The sequence below is a fragment of the Haliotis asinina genome, chromosome 16, assembly GCF_037392515.1.
Source record: "Haliotis asinina isolate JCU_RB_2024 chromosome 16, JCU_Hal_asi_v2, whole genome shotgun sequence".
Lineage (NCBI taxonomy): Eukaryota > Metazoa > Mollusca > Gastropoda > Lepetellida > Haliotidae > Haliotis > Haliotis asinina.
In genome coordinates this window covers 17,831,875-17,857,147 of record NC_090295.1, presented here as the reverse complement: position 1 = coordinate 17,857,147, position 25,273 = coordinate 17,831,875, and the positions used below count along the sequence as shown (strand labels likewise).

The window sequence follows — 25,273 nt, the reverse complement described above, 5'->3', positions numbered from 1 at the left end:
GACACCTGCCAAATGCATGTACACCACTAGAATTACAAATAGTTTGGTTTCATCACAAGTCGTCCAAGGGACACAACTCTGTCTTCCTGGACATATTTAGTCCTCCATGTTACCTGTGCCTGTTCCTGCTGTTCCTTTTCCTTCTTCAAGGCCTCTCGGTACTCCTTGTCTGCCTGGGCCTCCATAATTCGAGTGGCCATCCGCACCGCCTCCTTCCGTATGTCACACTCCTTCAGCTTGGGAGAAAACCGTACCTGGATGCGACATTTCTGGAATGAAAACACAAACGGGATCACAAGACATCAAACAGAGCAGAGGTAACGGAACAGTTCATAAACAGAAGATGACAAGTATGGTTTATGTCAAAGAGGCAGAGAGCCATTTTCCCTCCCCAATGACATAGAGAGGTGAAAAATGAATAAAAGTGTTTGGATTTTCGTGAAGTGTCGATTGGCAACATAGGACCAAGTGAGTCACAATACAGAACATTTCAGACAGAAACCTGAATGTATCCTTTCAGACTTGTATTATTCTTTGCACTCAACAATATTCCAGGTATAACTTGATCTGAGTGAGTGAGTGAGTGAGTGAGTGAGTGAGTGAGTGAGTGAGTGAGTGAGTGAGTGAGTGAGTGAGTGAGTGAGTGAGTGAGTGAGTGAGTGAGTGAGTGAGTGAGTGAGTGAGTTCAACAAAATCATGATGGGGACAACATAAATGGGTTTCACACTTTGTACCTATGTTGGGAATCAAACCTGGGAGGAGAAAATGAGCCACTTTAACCCCTTGGTTTACTTGATGGTATCTCATAATTACAGAAATCCTGGAAGAACTTGGGAGTTTAAGACTTTTTTTCGTCTTCCCCATAGGGACGGGGCTGTAGCCATGTCATTGAAGCATCGATCCTGACCACCCGATCCCCTTAGTCACCTCTTACAACAAGTACAGTCACCTGTTATGGCAAGCATGGGTTGCTGTAGGCCTGTTCTACCCCGTGACCTTCATGGGTCTTATCCTTAAAAATTGTCATCATTCTTCATCAACTCAACTTTTAAAATGCCCATCAAAGAAGTTACTGAAATTTTATTTAGCTCATAGCTTAAAATGTCACAAGCAGTCTTTTGCTTGTGCTTTGAAAAGTTAAGTTCTAACCATGAATATAGGTCTCTGGAACCCATTCTCTTTCTATTTGCACATTCATCTAAGGTGGCACAATTTGCTGTACCAAGTTGTGTCCCTTGGACATGCTCAATAGTGGCTTTGTATCCAAGCACAACATACATGTAGGAGACTCTTGGGTACATCATCAATCTGGTTTCGTCAACTGTTTCATAAGTATTATATATTGTGCATATTTGGCAGGAAATTCTTAAAATCAAAATTTGATGAGGCCACTTGCTTGACATTGTGACATTAGAATCTACATCAAAATGTCACCTTTCAAAAAATAAAAGAAGCTACATATCCATAAAAATTATCATCATTCTTCAAAAGATTTACAGACCTTTCCTGGTTCAATGGTACCAACAGTTGGAGAGATGGTCAGTGGACAGTCTTCCGGAAGGACAAACTCGAACGATGTCGGCCCAACTGGAGCAATCTCCCCTTCAACATAAAGATATTACACAAAATGATATATCGTCTCAACAAACATATGAAATCTTGTGTGCTCGAGTATGGAATTTGCCAACTGGTGATTTTAGTGGTCAAGTTAGTGAGTCGGCTTACACACAGTAATATACAGTAAATGATCTAGGTGAATGAGCCTGACACCACTTTGAACCCAATTTCTGTTTTGTGTGATGCAGTCTTCAACCATTCACTACATTGGTGATAAACATTTTAAGAGGTACTGAAAAATCTGCAAACACTATCCCACAAATCAGGAATTCACAACCATGATCACAGGCCACACCTAAAGGACGCACACATGTCATTGTATCCCAGTTGCATAGATTGAACGATCATGCTGTTGAATACAGGATTGTCTGGTCCAGGCTAGGTTATTTGCAGACCCCACCATATTGCTGGAATATTGCTGAGTGCAACGTTAAACGACAAACCGAAACCTTAAGGATGTAGATGTGTTAGCACACTGCAATAGGTAGATGCCTAGTCCACTTATATGTCCCTCCAAACAGCAAGGACAGTGGGGTAGTGGTTAGTGTTTGATCATCAAGTCCAAGACCAAGTTTCGATTCCCCACATGGGTACAATGTGTGAAGCCCATTTCTGGTATCCACCACTGTGACATTTTTGGAATATTACTAAAAATTCATAAAAGTAAATTCACACACAACAACAGTAAGTATGGGTCAGCAGCATTATTTGCATGACAAGCAAATGCTTCAATGACATGGCTACAGCCCCGTCCCTACGGGGAAGACAAAAAAAAGTCTTAAACTCCCAAGTTCTTCCAGGATTTCTGTAAGTATGAGATACCAAGTAAACCAAGGGGTTAAAGTGGCTCATTTTCTCCTCCCAAGTTTGATTCCCAACATAGGTACAAAGTTGAACACTCACTCACTCACTCACTCACTCACTCACTCACTCACTCACTCACTCACTCACTCACTCACTCACTCACTCACTCACTCACTCACTCACTCACTCACTCACTCACTCACTCACTCAGTGTCTTATGGCATATTGACACTGACCTTTGCCAATCCTTGGAACAGGATGAGTAAATTCATTGCTGCTGGTGTGAGAGTTGATGACATGGAGTGAAGCAGTGGAGACATCATACAGCGATGTTGCAGCGAAGTGTATTACTTGGTGGGACAACTCCAGCGGAGGATGGACCCCGACTCCCTTACAATGGATTTTGAACTCCCTGCATAAAATGTTTGTGATGAAACCAAGCTTGCTGTCATAATATCAACCTCCTTTCCTTTCAAAGTATAAACTGCACTGAATGAAGCCAAACAATTTAGTTTTGTTCCATAGTTAACATTAGAAACTGTGTTCCTATTAACCAACCATAACTTATCTCACCTGTTTATAAGAGATTTACAGCAGAGGTCAAACTTGTAATCCCTGGCCTTGGGAGGGCTGAAGATGACGTGGAGTTCAATAGTCTCAAGTGGAAGGAGGGTCCCGAACCCATCATTGGGCTGAACCTCCACATACTGAAAACATTCCATGGACCGGTTAAATTGAAATGGTCAGTACTCCACATACCTTAAACTACAGTTCCGTAATACTTCATACTCTTTTTGAAATTGCTCAGTGGTCAGAATGTATGAAGAGTTACATCCTTTAGCTGCAGGAGTGAATTTTCTCTTGGCACAACGGCAAACCCTTTGGGTTTTTTTCAGAGACGATCATTAGTAATTATGTTTTTCTTATTTTCACCACTCTCAGCAGCAGAGTGGGCCCAGTAAAGATATGACAAACCAGTGATCGATATCATGAGCATCATCCTATGCTGTCAAGGAAAAATGACACAAAATTCCTGATTCTGACTCTGAATCAATTTTATCACTTTGTGGAAAAAGCATGTGTGGTGAAGAGATACTCTCACCTGAAATCCCTACACAATTTGGACACTACAGAACGCTTACATCTGGATGGCCAACAAAGCCAAATGGCTGGGGTAGGATGGACTTGTTGGTCAGCTGGATGCATGTCTTGACCGACTCATAGATGGTGCAGCAGCCAAAGTCAATGCTGGAGACGTCAAACATCATGTCAGAGTTGGTGACTACAGCTGTCACCGTGAAGGGCACAGGCTGTGTCTGCAACATAAAAATACTCAGGTGAAACACTGTGGGGTGAGTGGTCAATCTGCTTTAGTTTATTTCTGTCTTAACATGACAGTCTCACTGGTCAACAGGATGGAGTGCCAGATTGGAGGGAGAAAGGTTGGCAGTTCCATCTTTGCTACATCACGAAGCCACATACAAAGATGGTAACTGTTTCTGCAACTGACATCAAGGACTGGTTAGCTAAGATTCAGTATACTGTGTAGAAATTCCATTGAACATAGATACCAATCTGATCTTGCACCTTGGGGAGAGGTGCATGACTAAACTAGCTCTGAGTTTGACCAAGACTAACGCTTAGTCTCTGAACATATAATTATGACAGTAACAAAAAAATCTATTTAAATTAAAAAAGATCCCCAGGGATACCAGAGTTTCAGAGACTAAGAACATCTGCATTGGAGCTACATATGCTGGGGGTCATTAATAATTAGAAGTCATATCATACAACCATCAGATAACGGCATAAGTGACAGTCATATTTATTGGCCCTCATTCTAAGCCTTGTGCTGTCTCCATGCTGTCATCACCTGATTTGACTCAGTCAAGCTACTGCCTAACAGTTGGCAGTTTACAGTCCACAATGTCACTTGGAGACAAGATGGCCTGAAGGTTGAGGATATCTAGACTTGCAAAATTTAAGGCTTTAGCACTGCAGAGTTGGCTTGGCAGTAGGGAAAAATAATGTGGTTCAGGGACTGTGAAGTTTGACCTGCCAGTAGTAATATATTGCTGTGATATATTGAATAGTTAAAGCAAAGACATACTCAGAGAATTTTGAACATGGATACATGTATGTGTCCACTGTAATATGTTAAGTGCTCTTCGGCTATCACATACCTGGTCTGCTACTCTTATCAGCAGGGGAGCTTCTAACACACCAGTCTCCTTGTCAAAGTACTTCCCTGCTTCCTCAAACAGGCTCTTTCTGTCCATGAAGAAAAACAGGAAATGTGAACACTATGGCACATTTTAGTTTGTTTTTTATAAAATGCTCAAGGCACAGTCACCTGATTTCCACATTTCAAATTGTTGGTTACACAGTTGCAACAATCCTTCCACAATGTTGAATTTTCAGTCACTTCAACACTTTCTGGGTGTATATGTCAGCTTGAAGCAATTACATCTGTTTTACTGTGATATTTACCTGGGAAGGAACTTGAGCTGGGCAGAGAACTGTGACTGTGCCTGGATGTATCCGGTCTTCGGCAGCAACTCCAGGTGGTTACGCAACTCCTTACACACCTCAAACCTCAGCCTCAGGGCTGTGGTCGCTCTAAAACACAGATTACCTCATAACCAATATTCACATCCTAATAATTGTGTGTAGCCTTGTTTCATGAAATACTCTCTAACATGTACATTTAAAACAATATCACTTTACTGTTTTCTAGTGTATACCTGTCATACTGACTACCCAGGTTTGATGTCTGAACCAGCACAGGCATGCGTGAGTATTCTAAGCGAAACCCTCTAAACAGCATCCACACACCTTTTCCCACTGGCCATGAACCACTTAACAGGAGAGGCTGAAGATAACCACACTATCATCAACAACACTATCACCATCTTACAGAAAATCAGCAAAAAGCCACGCCCACCTGTTGTTGACGATGACTGTGTCCTGGAAGAGTCGGTCCAGCATGCAGATTCTCAGGTCCACAGTGTGTCTCTCCACCCACACAGGGACGTCCATCGCCGTCCCTAACGCACTCACAGAAAGCTGCAACATAATCAACAGTTTCAGTCAGTGATGCCGTTCTCCATAAAACCATTCATTTCAAGGGTTCCTTCAAAGGTATTCTTTAGTCAACACAGCCTCAGGCCAACATTCAACTGACACCAAATAACTTTTTCGAATGGCATTTAGAACTTGATGTGATGAACAATGGGGATTGTTCTATGGATTGAAAACTTCCTGAAAATCATATATGTGATGTTTCAGTGTAGAAGTTAACAATGCTATCAAACGTGTCATGTGAGGATCTACACCAAAACATCGTGTATATGGTTATGAAGAAGTTGTAAAATCCATTGAGCTATCCCCCTTGTTGAGAGCAAAAATAATCTAAAACACTAACTGCAGCAACATAAATGATTTTGTGAAGAGCAGAAATGAGAGCAAACCGCTGGAAACAATGAGCCACACCATAAGATAAGTCGCTCAGGTGTATGTGATTAGTGTCAGCCTACTGTTACACCAAGGGTGGGTTACTGGAGACCAATTCTTACTAGCATGAATGTTGTTCTGTGACAGCAAGGGGTATTGGGTCTGACAGTCCCTGAACCATAGTATTTTGTTCCTCATCTGCCCTTTTTGCAAGGAAGCTTCCCTACAGGTTGTTCAGTTTGACCTGAGCTACTCTACATATGCATGACGCGAGAGGTCAAAGGGCACAAATGGCTGGGAGGGTTAACTTCATTGAATAGGGAAGCAGAGAATGTTGTTATTGTTGGGTTTGTGCGAAATATGCATACATGCTTTTACTTTCAGAATCGGATTCCCTACTGCTGGAAGCTGCCTAAAGCCCGAACATTAAACCATCTGTTTAAAGAAAGTTAGGACATTGTTGACAATTTCTTGAAACTGAGATGTCAAACAGCAACCTTGTCTCGGATCTTCGGACATGTTGACAATCACCTAACAATGGCACATCCCTTCACAATAATAGACCCAACCAGTTGTGACAGAATCACACAATGGAATAGTATCCCCCTTGGAGTCCTTTTGGAGTTATGGTACAAGTCTGGCAGAAGAAGTAGGTCCACTCACCACATCTGACAGAGGGTCTGAGAAGGTGACGAGGAACTCAGTATCCACTTTGCCTGGTATCGTTGGCTGCCAGATTATCTCAAGTTTGACGGAAGAGAAAGGACCAATCTCCCCAGTTACCACCTGACCGACTCGCATCCCATCCAGTGTCCCATAATCATCCATTTCACTGATCGCAAAGTCAGGGGAGGCAACTGCAAACATTTGAAAAAAAATTACAAAGGATTTGCCGACAGTGGTGTAACTGTTAAATAAAATGACATGCTGTCACCTTTCATTTTGAACAGAAATATTCAGCCTCAGCCTCAGCCTCAGCCTCAGCCTCAGCCTCAGCCTCAGCCTCAGCCTCAGCCTCAGCAAGAAGAAAATAACAAACATAACGAATCATGATACCTTCAATGAATGAGTTGCAATCAGAGTGGAATAAACGAAAAGCGAGAATCTAATCATACAGTGAAGAGGATTTGGCTTACTAAAGTACTAATGCTAAGTATAATGGCTAGAGAATATTTACAGAAAATATACTTTGTGCTGATACCCTGCAATGTCTTGGCAGGTGGACAAAAACAACGAGCACCACACACTGTACCCATTTGGTAGGGGTGAAACAGTATACTTGCAGTATAAGCAAAATTGTGGTATTTAGCCTCAGTTTAGTATACAATAACACAATCCCCAAATTTGGTATTTTTGGATTTTGTAGCATCATTTTATCAACTTTACTAAACCAGAGACGATATCTATTACATGTATGGTCTCTGATTACACCATTTCTAAAATGTCTAGAAATCAAATAATTTTGTTACAATATATCTGTGTTGGGTCCTTGCTCAATTTTCATTGTTACAAACATATATACCAAACCAAAACAGAGCAAACTGAAGACCTTGTACTACAATATGTACCAATCCATGATAAGAACGTACAGTTTCAACCCTACAATGTGGGCTATCAAACCACATCCTCCTGTGAAAGAAATAATGTATAATCACTTGGCTCATTGTGCTAAGGAAGTCCTTGGGGATTACTGCACTGGTCAGGTTGATGGTGAATTGACAACACTCAGTTCCAGGTACAATGTGAAATAATTGCTGAAAGGGAGATAACTCAATTATGTACCTTCTCCATCCAGCTCCATTGGCTTGAGCTCCATGCCTTGCAGACCGTCAGCTGTTACACCAGAACTCTCCGGCAGAACAGCTCCATCAGGCAATGGATGACCATCAGAGGGAGCCAACTCTGGGCTTTGTTCGGGGATCTTCTCCAAATCTGAGAAAAGCAGAATCCAAGTATTCCTGCCACTCATCCAGTGAAAATGCATTTGTGCTTACATCGCTATGTGAAGCATGCTCGTTAAGATGACATATAAAACCTGTAACTAAACCATCTGCAGACATGTTTTCAACAAAAACTAATATCAACAAACTCAGATTCTTCCTCCCATTATGTCCAGCAGTTTTGACATTTTTGACATGCGCTTTCTTTCTTAAAAAATATTGCCTCTATGCATATCACCAGACCATTTTTTTGTGTTTGTGATAAAAGTGTTGTGATACTTGATACAATGGGAAGCACAAAAAAGCCTGCAACTGGCATTTCCCAATGAAATCCTCACCATCCATAGACAACTTCTTTCTGCCCTCTGGACCTCTGTCTGTGAGACTGATCGACTTGGCCTTGTCTGTGAATTCCACTGAGTCGGGACTCATAGCTCTCAGTGTGTCTGCAGTTGTCTGGAAGAAGGTTACAAAAGACATAAATGTCCACATTCTCAAATAGTGAGAGTACTTCTACACTGCTGACAATACGTTTCTGCGGTCAGAATAATGGCATCATTCAACCATTCATTGAGGCTTGATGTGGGTGAAACACAGTCTCAGATGTTCAACTCTTTGGTAAAACCAATAGTCGCAGGTGAGTGAGTGAATGCATAGTTTTATGCCGCTTTTAGCAATATTCCAGCAATGCCATTGAGGAGGACACCAGATAAGGGTTTCATACATTGTACCCATGTGGGAATCAAACCAGTGTCTTCGGTGTGATGAGTGAACGCTCTAACTACTAGGCTACCCCACAGCCCCATTCTCATCAAGTGAGAGGATTTCTACTCCTGCTGACAATACATTTCTGCAGTCGAATTAGTAGGTCTTTCAGCCTTTACCATATCCATTTATCGATGCTTGAAGCAAGGGAAGCTCAGCCTTAGATGTCTACCTCTTTGGTGAAACCCATGGTCACAGGTGAAAACAAAAACATAATCAATTCAATACAGGATTCTAATCCACAGCCGTACAATGGTATGGTCTAGGGGACTAAGGGACATAACTCTGCTTGTCACCACAATATAAACCTTGAGTTTATTTTGTCAATTGATTAATGCCACAGTGAGCAATATTCCAGCTACATGAAATCCATCTGTAAATATTCAAGTCTAACCAGACAATCAAGTGATTGACATCATGAGCATCAATCTAAGCAACTGGGATATTCATCAACCAAGTCAGTGAGCATGACCACTTAGTCCTCTAAGTTGCCCCTAAAGACACTATGGGTTGCTCAAGACAATTATAACCCAGGTGTTCAAGGATTAAACCATAAGTACATAGATGGCATTTCCTTACCAGTCTTCCCAGTGAAGTCTCAGCTGTGGTGCACGTTCTCTGTTTCATCCCTGTAACAAACATTCAACACTGTTTACATGGTCACACAAGTTCATCAATAACATAACATTGTGCCTCAGTGCCTTTGAGCATGAAGACGGGACATCAGAATTATACAAATATCAGCATAATAATAATAATATGTCTTGCCTCAAAAAGTTCTCTAATTTGAAGAAATTTCTGCATTTGCTAACCTGTGACTTTGAAGAACTCAAACTTGGTTCCAAGTGCTCCTTTGTTGCTCAGGGTGACAGTACGCTTGAGTGTCTCTCCAATCACGGTCGTACCAAACTCCACAATTTTAGAGTCAACATGGAGCTGGAACAAAGAAACTTCCTTCACTAGAAACATGCTTAGTCTCACCTCAGTGCATTAATACTTAAAAATAACAACTCACAAAAACTTCTTCAATCATCTAGGATCTGTGCAATCTCTGGTCTTCATAGAAAGAAAACATTTTGTCCCTAACAACCAGAAACCAAAAATTCAAAAAATTGAATGGATTATGGATAAAGGATCATGAGAGCAACTGTAGCTTTTCATGCGCAGATAAGTAAATCAGCAATACATCAGCAATATAACACAGGTAATAAACTTGTCAATGGTTAGCATAATCAGAAAATCTTATCAGGTTGTAATCTGTTTAACATCCTCCATTGTGGACATTTTGTACCCATGCTAGTTTCTCTTCACATAATGCTGGAGGAATAGTGTCCTGTTTTTAAATTGGTGTCACCAGTGGGCTGATAGTCTGAGCATATCGTTCGCTACAATCATCCAAGGAACACAACTACACTTATAACTTACGTCACACTTCTTGGTTGTACATCGCAGTGGGATTGCGAAAGGCCCCGTCTGGGACAGGAAGTTGACCTCGCCAACCAGATCCTCGTTAATCTGTGGATTAATTGTTGAAAGATAATGAAAATAGCTTCATCTGCCTTAAACAACAAACACAAAGTGCACAGTGTAGTGTATCTGGAATTCAGATATCTGCCTTGAATATGAATGTTGGAGTTTGCATGATCGTTAGTGCATATTTTTTTTTAACTCAAGTGTTTGTTCTCTGAGACAGATAGAGTTCCTGTGCCAGTACTTCCTTGTGATATAAATGTTCCATCACAAGAACAAAGAGTTATTATACAATAAGAAAGAATATTAACAAGACATTTTTCTTATTTTGATCACATAACTCACCATCGGCTTGAATGTAACCATCATCTCACAGGTCAGACCAGCTGACATCTGTCCAGGCGGGTCAAAGCTGAAAGTAGCATATGGTAAGTGATGGAAACTTGTAGGTATTCAAGTGAACCTATTGCAGTGAGTAAAGTCAGGGTGCAAGTGAGTATTATGTCAGCTGTATCACAAGGATAACATGCAGTCAGAGTATAGAGTATATTTCAGGGTAGACCTCATGTTACACTTCTGGGTACTTAGGGTAAACACAAGCGAACAAGTCATAAGACTCTTTGGGGTACTCATAATTTAAGTCATACAGTTACACATCTGGGTAAACCTCAGACATCAGAATACAGATCAGGGTATACTTCAGGATAAATATCAGGTATATAGATCAGTGTACAAATGACACACAAGGCATACACCAGGAACAGTTCAGGTTTCACCTCAAGGGGTCCTTGTTATTGTTACAATTACTGATCAAGACAAGCCACCAATGCATGCTTTCATAAGAACCAATCAAGAACTCTTCATGAGAAAAGATTTGCATTTCCATTTTGTGATTGAAGAGAACTTGAGGTTGGAAAAATTCTTGGTAACGTGACTCAGATTTGGTTCTTTACAGATCAGCGACCCAGATCAAACATTAGTCTGAGTCACTGGCATGAGAATTTGGCATATTTTGTGTGCTCTGGGTAACTCAGAATGATGCACAAGGCAGGTCCATTTGTTGCCAGAGAGCTTACATGGTATAGGGATATTACCATAGGAGATATGTCTGACTGTAGTATAACTGATGCAAATCTTTTTCATGAAGAGTTCCTGATTGGTTCTTATAAAAACATGCATTGGTGGTTTGTCTTGATCAATAATTGTGACAATAACAAGGACCCCTTGAGGTGAAACCTGAATTTAAAGTCTGAGTATATCCAGTTGATCAGCTGGACACAGGGGCTCATGTGACTCACTCAATATGTATGAAGTCCTTGAGTCTCTCCGTGATGCCCACAAATTTGCAGTAGTTGACTGTGTACGACACATTGGTCAGTGTCACCTTCTTCTTGTAGCAGTGGCCGACGTTGAAGTCCTAGAAGGAACATGTGGTGAGTCAGACATCAAAGTCCTCATAATTCCATGTGGTAACAATGCCATTACTCAGACAGTACTTTCCCCAAAGTTCCCAAAGTCTCAAGCACACTTACAAACTCATTGCTAATAACAACCCTCTGTTTTGACTTGTTGATCTCATAGAGCCATTTATATATGTCCTACTGCACAAGTGAACTTGACAAACACATGGAATGATAATACCAAGATTGAACATACTTAAGGAACAGTATGATTCACAGAATATACCTAGGTATTCAGCAGTTAAACACTGCATCAATAACATTCCATGAAAATTGATCAGGTAAACATTTTCAAACTTAGGAACCATTCATAAACTATGCATATGGCCAAGAGGGGTGATGATGATTTTTATTGGGAAGCATGTACACTGTGCACCCTCCACCCCATCCAGATTTATGCATAAAATAAGAGACCATCTTATAAATTATCAAATTATAAAATAATAATACTTCAATATGTACAACAAATATGACTGTGCCCCTACCCCCCAGAACAAAATGGGTGACCTCCCTTTAAATTCATCATTAGCCCTAACCGTAAATTAAGAACGGTCCCTTACAACTGCATTTTCTCTAAATAGCTAGGTGCAGACCTTGTTAAAAAGAAATGGGGTCATATAATTGTCTAGATCACGAATGAGCTATGTGCAAAACAACATGGCCTCCAACAAAGTGAGGTTACCTTGAAGTGTATGATGTCTGGCTTGCTGTAGAAGGGGCAGCCAGTGAACTCCTTTCCAGCAGCCACTTGCCTCACAATGATTCCTTCACGATGTTTGTCCAAAACCTTTGCTAGGATTTCCTGGTTCAACACAACATGGTAGCATGTTAAACTGACCTAAAAACAGTACATGCTAGTAAGAATACCAGTAATAATCATTACAACAATAACAATAATAGTGATAGTAACAGTGATGATAATAAGTGATAAGAAACATATACAAGGTAACACTGGTCATCACACATTTTTTATTTAGCAAAATGTACAAACTAGGTTCTGACCAACTGGGGCACCCTGGAAACAATGAGTGAGTGTCTGAGTTTAGTTACACAACCATATTCCACCAAATCAGGTCAGAGGACACTGTACCCATTATGGAAGTGTTTTTGGCATGATGAGTGAAAGCTTTAACCACTGGGCTACCCCTCTGGAAATGAAACCACAGATCTGAACAGGTCTGGAATGGTACTACACAGGAAATGGTGACTTCTTACAACACTGGGCTAAAATTGTAGGCCAGTTCTCACCTGGTCCATCTTGCTGGCTCCTGGCAGCTTGACATGGGTGTCCACATCTTTGGGCACCTTGTATGGCTTGTGCTGGTCCCACAGACCTTCAAACTCCGGCTTGGCCAAGTTAACATGCTGATCATCTGGAATCACAATGAAAACAGGACATCAGGATAAGATTTCCACTTAACAATGACTGGAAAGAAAAGGCACTATAGAAGTCTTTGAGGAACACAAAAACTGTGACATTCTACTGGAGACAGTAAATACAGTTAAGTCTCTGGTCTTGATGTCTGCTCTCACAATATTTGAATCAAAGGTCCTTCCTTTCTTGGTTATGTACAGTACTTCCTCTCAGTTCTGTTGTTTTGATTATTACAAATACCTTGGACCCATAATACCCCAAATATCATCCAATCAAACTTTTGAAAAAAATTCTGTGCTGATGAGAGCACTAAGGCTGTGACAGTGAAAGGGTCCAGAGTTCTCAATTTCCATTTACATTGTGAGAAGAGTTTTGGCACATGACCAGCAAATCAGCTTGTGCTCCTGCATGCGTGCTTGTGGGCTCCACATGATAGCACATCCTACCTTCACTGTCTCCTGCACTGGAGTCACTGGAGTCAAGCAGCTTATGAGTGATGTTCATCTCCCGGAACGTGTCTTGTCTCTCATCCTCATCCTCTGTGTCATCCTTCACTTCATCCTGCTTCTGATTCACAGCAAAACACGGCTTAATACAATTCAGAAAAATGAACAGTTCTCAAGAACTGAAATCAACAGTAACAAATATCCATTGTATTGCATTATTACAAAGGTTTATGGCAAACAAGTCGGTCTGATGGTCAATTGTTTTTTTTTCCTTTGAGGACACCCTCTCTCAGTGAGTTCCAGTTCCACTGAAGTGATTTGCAGTTAGCAGTATCAGACATATAAGACAAAAATATGATGCACCATTGGAAGAAGCATCGGTGCTGGCTATTCAAAAATTTATTTTGAACATTCACATATAGATATACAACTGACAAGTCTAAACATCCTATTAGGGCTGGGGTGGGTCCAGATTTTTCTATTCTGGTACCCAACCTCTATTATCCTACCCTACCCAGATACCAGATATGATATTTTCTGACATTAAATTTATAAGAAATGGCAATAAATTCTTTAGCTCAGAGTTTTTCAATATCTTAATGTACTATATCATGTCTAAATCTTCAAAGACAATACAACCTTTTAATCATAAAAGAATAACATATTACACTGTTTAATCTATTAGTCACATGATCATAACGAGTCCAGGTATTGAGATGAGAACCTGGGTCTCACTCATTACCAACCCATCATGGGTATCCTGGTTACCCATCCCAGTCCTAAATCCTATATCAGATGACATGGGCTAAATATCCGGAAATCAACAAAACCTAAGCCATGAAGGGACCCAAGAAACACCTCCCAACCATCCGCTCAAGCGACTAAGGAGAGAGTTAGGTTTGGCATGTGTACGGTCACGTGGTCACTTTTGGCGGGAAAAGGTAGGTGGCTCAAGGTGAGTGATAGTGCATTCACTTCTAGGGAATTTAGAGGGATTCAAGTTTCCACTGACCTTTTGTAAGGGAGGGGGCATGAGTCAGGATAGGGAAAAATAAATTATTCTTCTTTTCTTCTTGTTTACTCTCAGATGAATTTGATTAATTGCTTTTATGAGCAGTGTTTGAGTTCTGGGATAGCCCAATGCAATACAGGTCCCTTGTGTTTTTCCCTTTAGTAAACACCATGGGCATGAGGATAGAGCTCATGAACCTACAAACATAATCTAGGTGATTCTTGGATTTGAACCTACAATTATTGCTGAAAAAGACAATTCTGATCTGCAAAGAATACTTCATCAAGGTCACTGGATTCCCAAACTTGCCTGTATGGCAATTATCATAACAAAATAATTAGGTTCCACAGTACTTAAGAAATGTTTATGTATCTATCTAAACACCCTCAAACCTTTTAAGCTTATAAAGAGAACAAAGATCATTGCTTCATGCTTAGGTTAAACACTGGCAATCATGACTATCAGTTGTTGTCCTGCTGCCACTTCAACACAAGAGGATCTGTGAAGGTCCTGGGAAGAACAGACCTTCTGCAACCCATGCTTGCCATAAAAGGTGACTGTGCTTTTCATAAGACTGGCAACTAACAGAATCGGGTGGGCAGACTCGCTGACTTGGTTGACATGTCCTCGGTTCCCATTTGCGCAAATCGATGCTTTTGCTGTTGATCACTGGATTGTCTGGTCCAGACTTATTTACAGACCGGAATATTGCTGAGTGCTGCGTAAAAGTAAACTCACTCACTCAACACTAGTACACTGAGATCCTCTTATGCTATAGGGTCCCCATCCACAAAATTACATAAATTTACAACCTGTCATAACTACATAATTTATCATAGGCTTGTGATTGGAAGCAGTGAGGGCAGTTTTATGTAGCTTTTAGCAACATTCCAGCAATATCATTGTGAGAGACACCAGAAATGGGCTTTACACATTGTACCCATCTGGGGAATCAAACCCAGGTCTTCGGCATGAGGAGCAAGCACTTTACCCACTAGGCTACCCCACCACCATGTAGTGATACAAACATTTTGTGGACTGGGTCCAAGGACCTGAACTGAAACAGTCGCTCACCTCTGGTTGTAGATCAGGAGATAAGCTCGAAGTTTCTTCTGACGTGGGACCCTCGGTCATCTTTGTATATTCGTCAAACACTTTCAGGGTCTTCTTTTTGTGGGGCTGAACCATCTACAAAGGCAAAATAATGAGACTGTATCAGAAAAGTTTCATAACAAATTCAGGCAAAACTTATACTTCAAGAAACACTATTATTCCATTTCAGAGAAATGATTTTGCATCAATAGGAAATTAATTTGTGGTAAACATATTGAACATTACTCTGCTTGCACTACATACGACTGCTCCTGGTACATACCTTTGCTTTGTGTCTCTTTGGGTCGTCCCATAGCTGGGGTTGTTGTTTCTTCCTCCGGCGCATGCGCTCTTCTTCCAACAAAATCTTCCCCAGGATTTCACTCTTGTTTTTGACCTGCTCATCCTTAAACTGACTGTAAATAGATGAAACAAGATTCTGTTGTAATTAGTACTCTCAATTATCCAGTGTATTAAAATGTCATTTGATCATTAAAGTCCCTGGACCCATTCACCACCAGAATTTGTTCATATGGCCTCAGTATCTGATGAGAGAGGACTTTTCTTGCATATCCCAGAAATTTGTACAAACCTATAGAGGTTTTGAATTCTTTCAAGAAAGTCCTCCTTGGGGTACATGTACATTTTAATGTCCGTTAAAATTCCTAGGACAGTTGTAACTATATTTTTTAATAAAATATTTACAAAAAACCCATTGTTCTGTTTTGTGAGATCACCACCACAGGGACCCCCAGGGTCTCATACAGCCAAGAGCTAGTAACTCTAGCTGTCAACCTTGCACCTCACTTTTCATGCTGGACAGATGAGACTGAATGAGCGGAGGCGAGTGGCCGTACCCAAAGGAGAACTTTCTTCCAAGAATTCATTCCCTCTACAGATTTGTACAATTCTTTTTCAGGAGAAGTCTTCTTTGGACTACATATAAGCATTAGACAGAGCTGGGAGTGGTATTCTGTCTAACATAGAGGTCCATTCGAAGAAACAGCCTACTCCCACATGGAAATAGGAAAGTAGACTTACCTAGTCACCTAACCAAATGCTGTTTTCCAACTAATAACAGCTGATGAGACAAATTCAACAGACCATAAATGAGAGAATTGGACATCCAATCTGAAGCGATGGATAAGTCTTATGTGGGACTCGTTCGCCAGACAGCCAGATGCACCCTGCTTAGAAACGCTGCATCAGGCGGTGTTGCCCGAAAAGAGCACCCTCTGTGGAAACGTGGAAGGCTGAAATAGCCATGGATAGCCTTGGATAGTAGATGCAGTCAGGTTGGCTTCTAACCAAGACTGTAAAAACACCAACACACTTTTAGATTTGGGTGAAATTTTGAGTGGGTCCAAATTATTGAAAATAATGTTTCTGGAACCCCTCTAATGTTAAATAGATGGGCAGATGTAAAATAGAGGGGGTCCTCACTGAATTTGATGAGACAAAACACTCAAAAACCCTCTCTTGAGCCAACACTGCCAACACCTCAGCTAAAGTTGAAGGAAAGGGATCAAGAACCCCTGTGTTCCCACACCAGTGTGTAACAGGCCTATCTCTCCTTGTACTCTACATTAGACGTATCCCTCTTCGAAGCCAGGATTGTGTCTTGAAACAGGTCCAGGAATTCCGCTCACTTGGAGGTGATTCTGGACAGTGGCCAAGCCACCAACTGTGGCTTCAGGTGTGGCTCGCCGTCCTTGGATAGTAGGTCCGGCCGCATTGGTAACAGTACAGGCGGCTGAACGAGCAACCTAAGTATTACCAGAAACCAGTGCCGAGATGACCACAGATGTGCAAGAAGCACAAGTAGTTATGCTGGCTATGTGGCTAGATGCAAGAGGACCCCTGGAGATAAGTAGTATCAGTGGGAAAACCCACAGAACCCTGTCTGTCCAGTCGAGGTGGAAGGCATCAGAGGCAATTGCTCTTGGATCCTGGATCTGTGAGCAAAACATAGGAGTATGATTCGTCACCCCTGAGGCAAACAGATCCACCTGAAATGACCTGAACAACTGGGCGATAAACCTGAATATCTCCTGGTCAAGTAAACATGGGGTACTAGAACACAACATCTGCACAAAAGTTGTCTGCCCCTGGGAGATAAACTGGCATGACCCATATGTTGAACTGATTGCATCGCAGTAGAAACTTCCACGCCTCCTGAAGGAGTGATGGAGACACCATTCCTCTCTGCTTACAGATGTAGAACGTCGCTGTTGGTTGTCCATTTCAACACGTACCACAGGGTTCTGAATCTGTTCCACAAAGCATTCTAATACCAAATGGACTGCTCTCAGTTCTAGCGTATTGATATGCAGGATCACCTCATTCTCGGTCCAATGGATGGAAGCTGTGAGGTCTACCAGAACACCCCCACCCCACCCTGTAAGGGTGGTGTCTGCCTGAATTGTGAGCATCAGCACTGGGTGTCCAGCACTATACCCTTGGATAGATTCCCAGTGTGACATTCCACCACCTCAAGTGAGGAATAAGCCACTCCATAGTTACAAGAATCTTCTCATAACTCGTTAGCTCGTTAACTCGTAACACATGCTGAACAGACCATATTCCCAGAGGCGCACGCCAAGCTATGTTCTTTGTCGCCGCCATGTTGTTCACCAACAAATTTCGCCCCCAAGAAAAGCAGATCCTGTGTCAGAACCAGTTCTGTTTTCTTTAGTTCTGCTCCGGAAACGAAGGCCATTCCTCCATTTTGAGACTAAGTCCGAAACATTTCCATGGAAACTGAGAAAATACTAGATCACAAATACCTGTAAATAGCAAAAGGCACCACTATAGGTACTGACTAATATATCTACCAAGTTTTCAGAAAAATATTGAATGGTTTTTGAGTTATGCTCCGGAAACAAAGCCCATCCCTCCATTAAGACTAAGGCCAAAATGTTCCATGGAAAAACAAAAAAAAATAAAAATGCCCAAAATCTGTAAACAGCAAAAGGTCTTGATTATTATATCTACCAATTTTGGTCTGAAAATATTGATCAGTTTTTGAGTTATGCTCCAGAAACAAAATGATTATGGACGGACAGACAGATGAAAGGACGGACAGAGGCGTCGACTTTTTCAACCCGCATTACATGCTGGGGGGGATAAAAAAAATACCTCAAAACAAGAAAAGGTAGACAAAAATATTTGATCTAACATATATTTGAAGAGAATCTTAAATATTTTCTCAAACCAAACTCAAATGAAAACAATTTTCATGTTGCCTGTGTGGGTTAACAAGAGACTCCTCATGGTCACGCCTGTTTCAGTGTGCGTGAACATTACTGCTGGAGTCACCACAAAACATGAAAACCAATGATTGATAGCATGAGCAATCTATACAGAGTATGAAGATCCACAAATCAGTTTTAATATTCACTGTGAAAAAGAACATGCCCAGATTAACTGACTCTTCCTTAAAGCCAATGAACTATTTAGCCTTGCATCTCACTGAATGTACCATTACAAAAACAAAGGTCATTTCATCAGGAAATGATAGTGAACTGATAAAAGTATGACTCTCACGTTTTTTGTCTCTCAAAATCATTCAGCCGTTTCTTGATCAACAGAACTTCATCTGGATTTCCTCCTTCTTGTGATATCCTTCTCCTTTCCTCTTGTTCCAGGAATGTCTCCTCTCTCTCACGGGCCTTGTCCCGTGCTCGGAGTGCTCGCAAGTTTTCCTGCAATTTAGACAAGAAGAACCATTTTCTGAGAAGAGTTGCTTAGTATCAAGCAATATATACAGTGTTAGACAGAGAGATATCCTTGACTGTCCTTGACCCAGATCTCATCACCTTGACCTTTGTCCAACATGAATTGACAAGGGTCACAAACAGTTGTTTTGATGCCACATTTACCCATTTAGAGAAAAATATGCAACAGCACATGAAACTCCCTCATGTCATCTTTGACTCTCAAAATCTAAAACCAGTATTGTTAATATTGCATCCATACAAACAGTGAGAGAGGAAGAGAGACAGCAAGAAGAGAGAGGAGATGAGAAAGGAAAAAGGTTAAAGAGAGAGGAGAGGTATGAAAGAGGGGAGAGAGAGAAAGGAAAGGAAGAGAGGAGAGTGAGAAGGTAAAAGAGAGAGGAAAGAGAGAAAAGAGAGGAAACAGGAAAGAGAGGGGAGGCTGAGGTGGGAATGAGAAAGGAGAGAAGAGAAAGAAACAGCGAGAAAGAAAGAGATAGAAGAGAAAGGAGAGGAGAGAAAGAGAGAGGGAGAGAGCACTAGAGAGAGGGAGGGATAGGGGAGGGACATTCTTATTTCACTGGGAAAGTCAGCCACAAGATGGTTCTCCACTGTCTCAAAATGACAACATACATTCATAAATTTTCTGCTACAATGTTTTCAAGGACTACTAGTTCCAGTGTTCAGACAGAATGCTCGTCACACCATGATATTCACAGTCAAAAATACACAGAATAGCATAGATTTCTATTTAGTTACCCTGTTGGCTGCGATATCATTCTTGAGCTTCACCAACATTTCTATTTTCTTCTTCATATCAGACTCATAACGGTTCTCCTCCTCCTTCTCTCGGGTCCGCAATCTGCAAAAATACAAACATCATTGGACATCAAAATGTGAATTTACTTACCTTTCTAGGGCTGGGTCTGATCCAAATTTTCTATCCAGCTACCCACTCCATATTACCCTACCCTACTCAGATACCTGTTGTTTGAATTCCCCAAATCAAATTTTCTTGATAAATTGTTGTAAAAGTCATGTTAGGGATGTCAAAAATCAAAAATAGTAAAATGGACACAATTCTTGTGTATGGTAAAAGCATATTCCAAATTTCTCACTTCTTTAGTGTGATGTTGAGGTATTTGTTGGCCCTCTCCTGGCTTCTCTTGGCCTCCTCTAAAGCATGTCGGTGTCGGTCCTCACGTGCCCGGATAGCCTCTCTCTGGTCTCTGGCAATATGGAATGGAGAAATCAAAGAGGTCATTTCACATCATGATCATAATAACCCAGATTCAGTGGGGGAGAGGAGTAGGCCAGTGGTCCACTCATCATGCTGAAGACCCGGGTTTGATTCCCCACATCGGTACAATGTGTGAAGCCCATTTCAGGTGTCCCCTGTCATCATTTTGTGGGAATATTGCTAAAAATGTAATTTTTTAGATAAAATCGATATTATCTACTTATCCTGACTCATTCATATCTCAGTTTTATCATACTGTCACACAGCTGACCCAAACCTGAAACATATGAATGCTCCCATATTTTCACAATCAGTCACCTTCTGCAGAACATATCTGGTGCAAGAAGAACTAAAAGGGATTATAGCTAAAATGGATAGAATTATCATGAAAACGACCGCTCGTTATCAGAAATGAGCGGTCCACTGTAACTTGATAACGCCCGCAAAATGCTTGACGACGGGCCATTATCAAGCCCGTTGTTAGGTGACGTCATAAGTAGCTCAGCTGTTGAAGTTCAATCACCTACGGCTGGAATGAACTTGGATTCATTTAAGACCATATATCTGGCTCACATTCGTCACATGTGCCTGTGCCATTATGCACTTTCCTGCTTGTGCCATCCATAACGATTGTGCCATAAATGACAACATACAGCAATGAAAATATCGACTTGAAGTCTAACATTGTTGATCACTGAAAACAATGGCGGCTGGTAGTATGAGCAAAGGTCAAGGTCGAATGTTGTCACTTTCAATAGTGACATCATCTGTGTTGCTCTATGACGTGACTATGTTTGTAAAATCTGTGTCGGTGACCTCCGTCATTTTGTTGTTGGCAGTAAATGCTTCTAAACCGATGCCGCTGTTTTTATTATTCTTTTATAAAAAATTCTATTCATTTTAGCTATAATAACGGTAACGCTATAGTTTTTCAGGGCATTATCATTTGCAGAAGCCCTCGGTCTTTTCAACTGCCCTCCTTCGTCAGGCAGTTAATGAAAGACCTCGGGCTTCTGCAAATGATAATGCCCTGAAATGTAGCGTTACCCTTATATTAGGAGTTCAGGATACCTGACTGGTGGTGCTTGTCATCACATTTGTAATTGATGTAGATGGACTGGTCCAGATTCTTTTATTCACAGACTGCCATCATGTACATGCAGGTAGAATACTATTGAGTGTAGTGGAAGCAGTATACTCACCCACAGTTCAGGCCAGACTTACATCTATTAAAACTATCAATAATCAATCATCTGAATACTTGGGTCAAATTCTGATTTCCTAAATGTCAGTAGACCAGGTAGGATTAGGGATAAGTTCAAATGTCAGACTTACAAAGTCTTTGGTTGAAGTTAAATCTGACCACATTTCAGTTATTCACATGTCTCATCTTTTTCTTTGATCACATTGTGATTAAAAGAACAACATCGAGGCAGGGATTGTGTTGTGTAGGATTAGGGTTCAGTTCAGAAGGCAAGGGTATTGGTTGAAGCTCAGTCTGTCTGCATATTAAAAAATACACATGATTTCCATAAAACGGAAAAAGTATCCCTACATAAGTATTACAAGCACATGTTTACAACATCCTGCACATAGCTCACCAAAACTTTTTCAAAATTAGCGAAGCATTTAATGAAACTGTAAATGATTAACCATCTCATTGGAACAGGGCACTGAACACAAAGTTTGACACTTGTCTCACCTCTCCCGTTTGCGTTGTGCTCGTCCAGCCTGATCTGCATACTTCTGCTCCTTTTTCAAGCGAACCATCGCCTGTGCTGCCTTGTCCGCAGCTAGCTGTTCCTCTCTCTCCAACAGATCAGCCTCAATCAGGATAAACTTGCCATGTTCAACCTCTGTCTTTGCAAGCTCATACCTATCAATGAAATTGTTAGGGATCTGTCAGATTTAACATAGAATCTGAAAAATCTTGACTCTCAAACTGACTTTAGACCATGATGCCATGATTTTAAAAAAAAAACAGTGCCCGTGAATATCCAACAGTCTGTGAATAAATGCTATTTAGGCTTGTTTTCACCGAATTACAAAATCTAAACTACTTTCTACTGGTAGTAAAATATGTGTTTGATTGATTGACAATATGATTTTGCATGACATTTCTTATAACATGACAATTTCAATCCAGGAAGCGAGGTATCAATATAGTACTATTTACAATATTGCTGACACTTTGACCACAACTTCGCTTCCGAGGAAGAAATTGTTATGTTACAAGTTGTGTCATGCAAAATCCTTTTGGTCGTAGATCATTTACTACAACTATTAACAAATCTAAATAGCATCTATTTTGGAAGCGAGGGAGGTGTTGAACCATCTAATTTAATAGTACAGGCTTCCACAGCATTTGCTGTGCACCCACAAACAACATACATAGCACGAACTGAGGGGTCCAGTGGAAATCTGTGCATGGTTCCACTTAAGACTAACCACAAGTCTTTCATATTTAATGGTTAAAAGAGTACCAAAAATGTGAGTTTATTCATTCTTTAACAAACTCACAAAAATAATCCACCATTCATATACTCAGCCAAACTCATCTCTCGCAATATTCCAGCTATATGTGCAGCGGTCTGTAAATAATCGAGTCTGGACCACACAATCAAGTGATCAACAAGATTAGCATCAATCTATAGCTACACAATTGGGATAAGACAACATGTGTCAACCATGTCATTGAGTGTGACGATCATTTAGATGCCTCTGACAAGCATGGCCTTCTAAAGTCCAATTCTAACCAAGATCTTCATGGGACCATGAGCACTTACTCTGCCTCCTCTAATCGCTCAGCAATGATCTTCTCCAAGTCTTCCTCACCCTGGATCTCCCTGCACACCCTCTCATGTGCCGACCGCAGTCTGTACAACGCCGCTCTGTCAAACAAGATGGAGGTGAGTACTTTAGTCACAGTTTCTTCTGATTTGACGGAAATACGATGTAACAGGTATGATTTCATTTGTTTAAATATAGCAACAAAAATTACTTGAATCCAGAGACAGTCCATGAAATTACCAAACATTACTTTCCTTGGGTTTCCAAGGGTGTCAGCCCTTTCCCAGGGTTTCTTAAAGTGTTAGAATGCTCCTTTAATGTGTGTGAGGCCATTGTTTTATCTGTTGGATCAATGATCTGCCTATTTTATTCAAAACTGGAAAAAAAATCAGATCCAAATGTACTGTCTTACTGTTTCCAGCCAATCTGTCATTTATGCAAAACTATATTTGAAATTGGGAACAGCTATAAAAATTGGATACCAACATTTCACCAGATCACTGAACAGGAGTGTCAGTGCAATATTCCTTCCATAATACACCTAGAGTTATGTCCCTTGTCCTTCATAAAGATAAAGATCTTTCCAAAATTTACTCCCTTATTCTTCCAAGGAACAGTAACAGCAAAACATTAGAGTGATGAATTTACCCTTTAATAAAAAAAAACACTGGCGCCAAATCTAACTGGAGATGAACATTTTGAAATGTACATAATAGCTCAAATGTAGACCTTGTCAGATGCAAACACAGTAGTGAAACTAATTTGTTTTGAGGTTCTTGAGAGGTATTTAGAAGTTTGTATTCAAGTAAAAGGAAAATATTACTGAAGACAACTTCTACTTCATACAATAAAGAAGTTGTCATCCATAATATTTGCCTTTTACTGGTTTGGTTTGTTAGTCATGTAAACCTATACAAAGCAAAATTCCAGCTATACGGTGGCGGTCTGTAACAATCAAGTCTGGACCAGACAATTCAGTGATCAACATCATGAACATTGATCTATGCAACTGGGATACGATAGCATGTGTCAACGAAGTCAGTGAGTCTGACCCCACAGCCCTGCTAATCGTCTCTACAGCAAGCATGGGTTACAGCATGACGACCAACTCTAACCAGGATCTTCACAGGTCGAAGTGAATGTGAACTAAAATGTTTTTGTTTTTTTGTCTCCTCCTTCAGGTAAACATTTCATGCACTAGTTTGAAAAAAAGAGTTATCATCTTACCAGTTAAAATCTTTTTACTTTCACCTATGACCAAAAGAACATGTGATCCAATGAAAATAATACTAAAGGTATAACCAATAATGCACAATACAAAATATTGTATTTAAAACTTACATTCACAAATGAGATGTTTAAGCATATCCGACTGAAGTCCATCAAAATGTCTGTTACTTACGTATTGTTATCTGTTTCATTTTGCTCTATCTCCTTGAACAGCCTGTCTCTCTCTGAAGTCAGCTCCTGCATGTGACCCTGGCACTTCTTCAGTTCCTCCCTAGACAGGAGAGAAAGTGAGAGCAATCAGTGAATAAATGAGAGGAAAAAAACAGTGAATGAATAAACAAATAACAAATGTTTGTTCCAAACCATGCTGTTAAATGTAGAATAGCACATAAAATTGCAAAATCTGCACATCCTCTCCAAGGACAAAACCCTACACACAGACAATCAATGTCAGTGGATGCAAATAGGCCTACGGTTATTGGCCCATGTCACCCTAGAACTATAAAACCATCCAATCAATGTCAGTAATTCATGTTTGAGCTGAATGACCTTGTTTTCTCAGCTGTGTACTGGTGGGCCTCCACTTTCTCCACCAGCTGGTTGATGTGACTCCTCAGATGGATGATCCGAATCTGTTCCTGGTATGTCACCTTGTCCCTGCCAGACTCCGGGTGCTGTTGCTCACTAAAACATAGTCGAGAGACAATATGTAATTCTTTGTTTCAGAACAACAAACTGAAACCTTAAAATTATCACATGGAAAAATTCATTTGCATATTGTCAAAGGAGTTGAATTTTCATTTTGGGCTATCAAATAATAAATTTGTTGCATTTAGCAAATTTCAACGGGAAGTTCAATCAGC

The 25,273-nt window shown here is 40.7% G+C and overlaps 1 protein-coding gene across 2 annotated transcripts in view; it reads right to left on the bottom strand.

The window, feature by feature from the left end:
- The window catches only part of LOC137268477 (cilia- and flagella-associated protein 74-like), a 43,437-nt gene that overhangs the window by 15,077 nt on the left and 3,087 nt on the right, over positions 1 to 25,273 (bottom strand). For both annotated transcript variants that reach the window (XR_010955035.1, XM_067803043.1), the window contains exons 3-30: positions 24,960 to 25,094; positions 24,583 to 24,681; positions 23,177 to 23,281; positions 22,093 to 22,266; positions 20,269 to 20,379; positions 19,910 to 20,012; positions 18,981 to 19,138; positions 15,718 to 15,850; positions 15,417 to 15,530; positions 13,331 to 13,451; positions 12,758 to 12,882; positions 12,192 to 12,311; positions 11,348 to 11,466; positions 10,395 to 10,461; positions 10,005 to 10,094; positions 9,392 to 9,515; positions 9,159 to 9,208; positions 8,153 to 8,270; positions 7,657 to 7,806; positions 6,538 to 6,731; positions 5,366 to 5,487; positions 4,912 to 5,040; positions 4,605 to 4,692; positions 3,564 to 3,737; positions 2,995 to 3,128; positions 2,658 to 2,833; positions 1,502 to 1,602; positions 114 to 269 (exon numbers count right to left, since the gene is read on the bottom strand). Coding sequence is in view for 1 of the 2 variants with exons in the window: in XM_067803043.1 (XP_067659144.1) it covers positions 114 to 269; positions 1,502 to 1,602; positions 2,658 to 2,833; positions 2,995 to 3,128; positions 3,564 to 3,737; positions 4,605 to 4,692; positions 4,912 to 5,040; positions 5,366 to 5,487; positions 6,538 to 6,731; positions 7,657 to 7,806; positions 8,153 to 8,270; positions 9,159 to 9,208; positions 9,392 to 9,515; positions 10,005 to 10,094; positions 10,395 to 10,461; positions 11,348 to 11,466; positions 12,192 to 12,311; positions 12,758 to 12,882; positions 13,331 to 13,451; positions 15,417 to 15,530; positions 15,718 to 15,850; positions 18,981 to 19,138; positions 19,910 to 20,012; positions 20,269 to 20,379; positions 22,093 to 22,266; positions 23,177 to 23,281; positions 24,583 to 24,681; positions 24,960 to 25,094 (3,490 nt within the window). In the remaining variant the exon portion in view is untranslated. The remainder of the gene's footprint in view (positions 1 to 113; positions 270 to 1,501; positions 1,603 to 2,657; positions 2,834 to 2,994; positions 3,129 to 3,563; positions 3,738 to 4,604; positions 4,693 to 4,911; positions 5,041 to 5,365; positions 5,488 to 6,537; positions 6,732 to 7,656; positions 7,807 to 8,152; positions 8,271 to 9,158; positions 9,209 to 9,391; positions 9,516 to 10,004; positions 10,095 to 10,394; positions 10,462 to 11,347; positions 11,467 to 12,191; positions 12,312 to 12,757; positions 12,883 to 13,330; positions 13,452 to 15,416; positions 15,531 to 15,717; positions 15,851 to 18,980; positions 19,139 to 19,909; positions 20,013 to 20,268; positions 20,380 to 22,092; positions 22,267 to 23,176; positions 23,282 to 24,582; positions 24,682 to 24,959; positions 25,095 to 25,273) is intronic.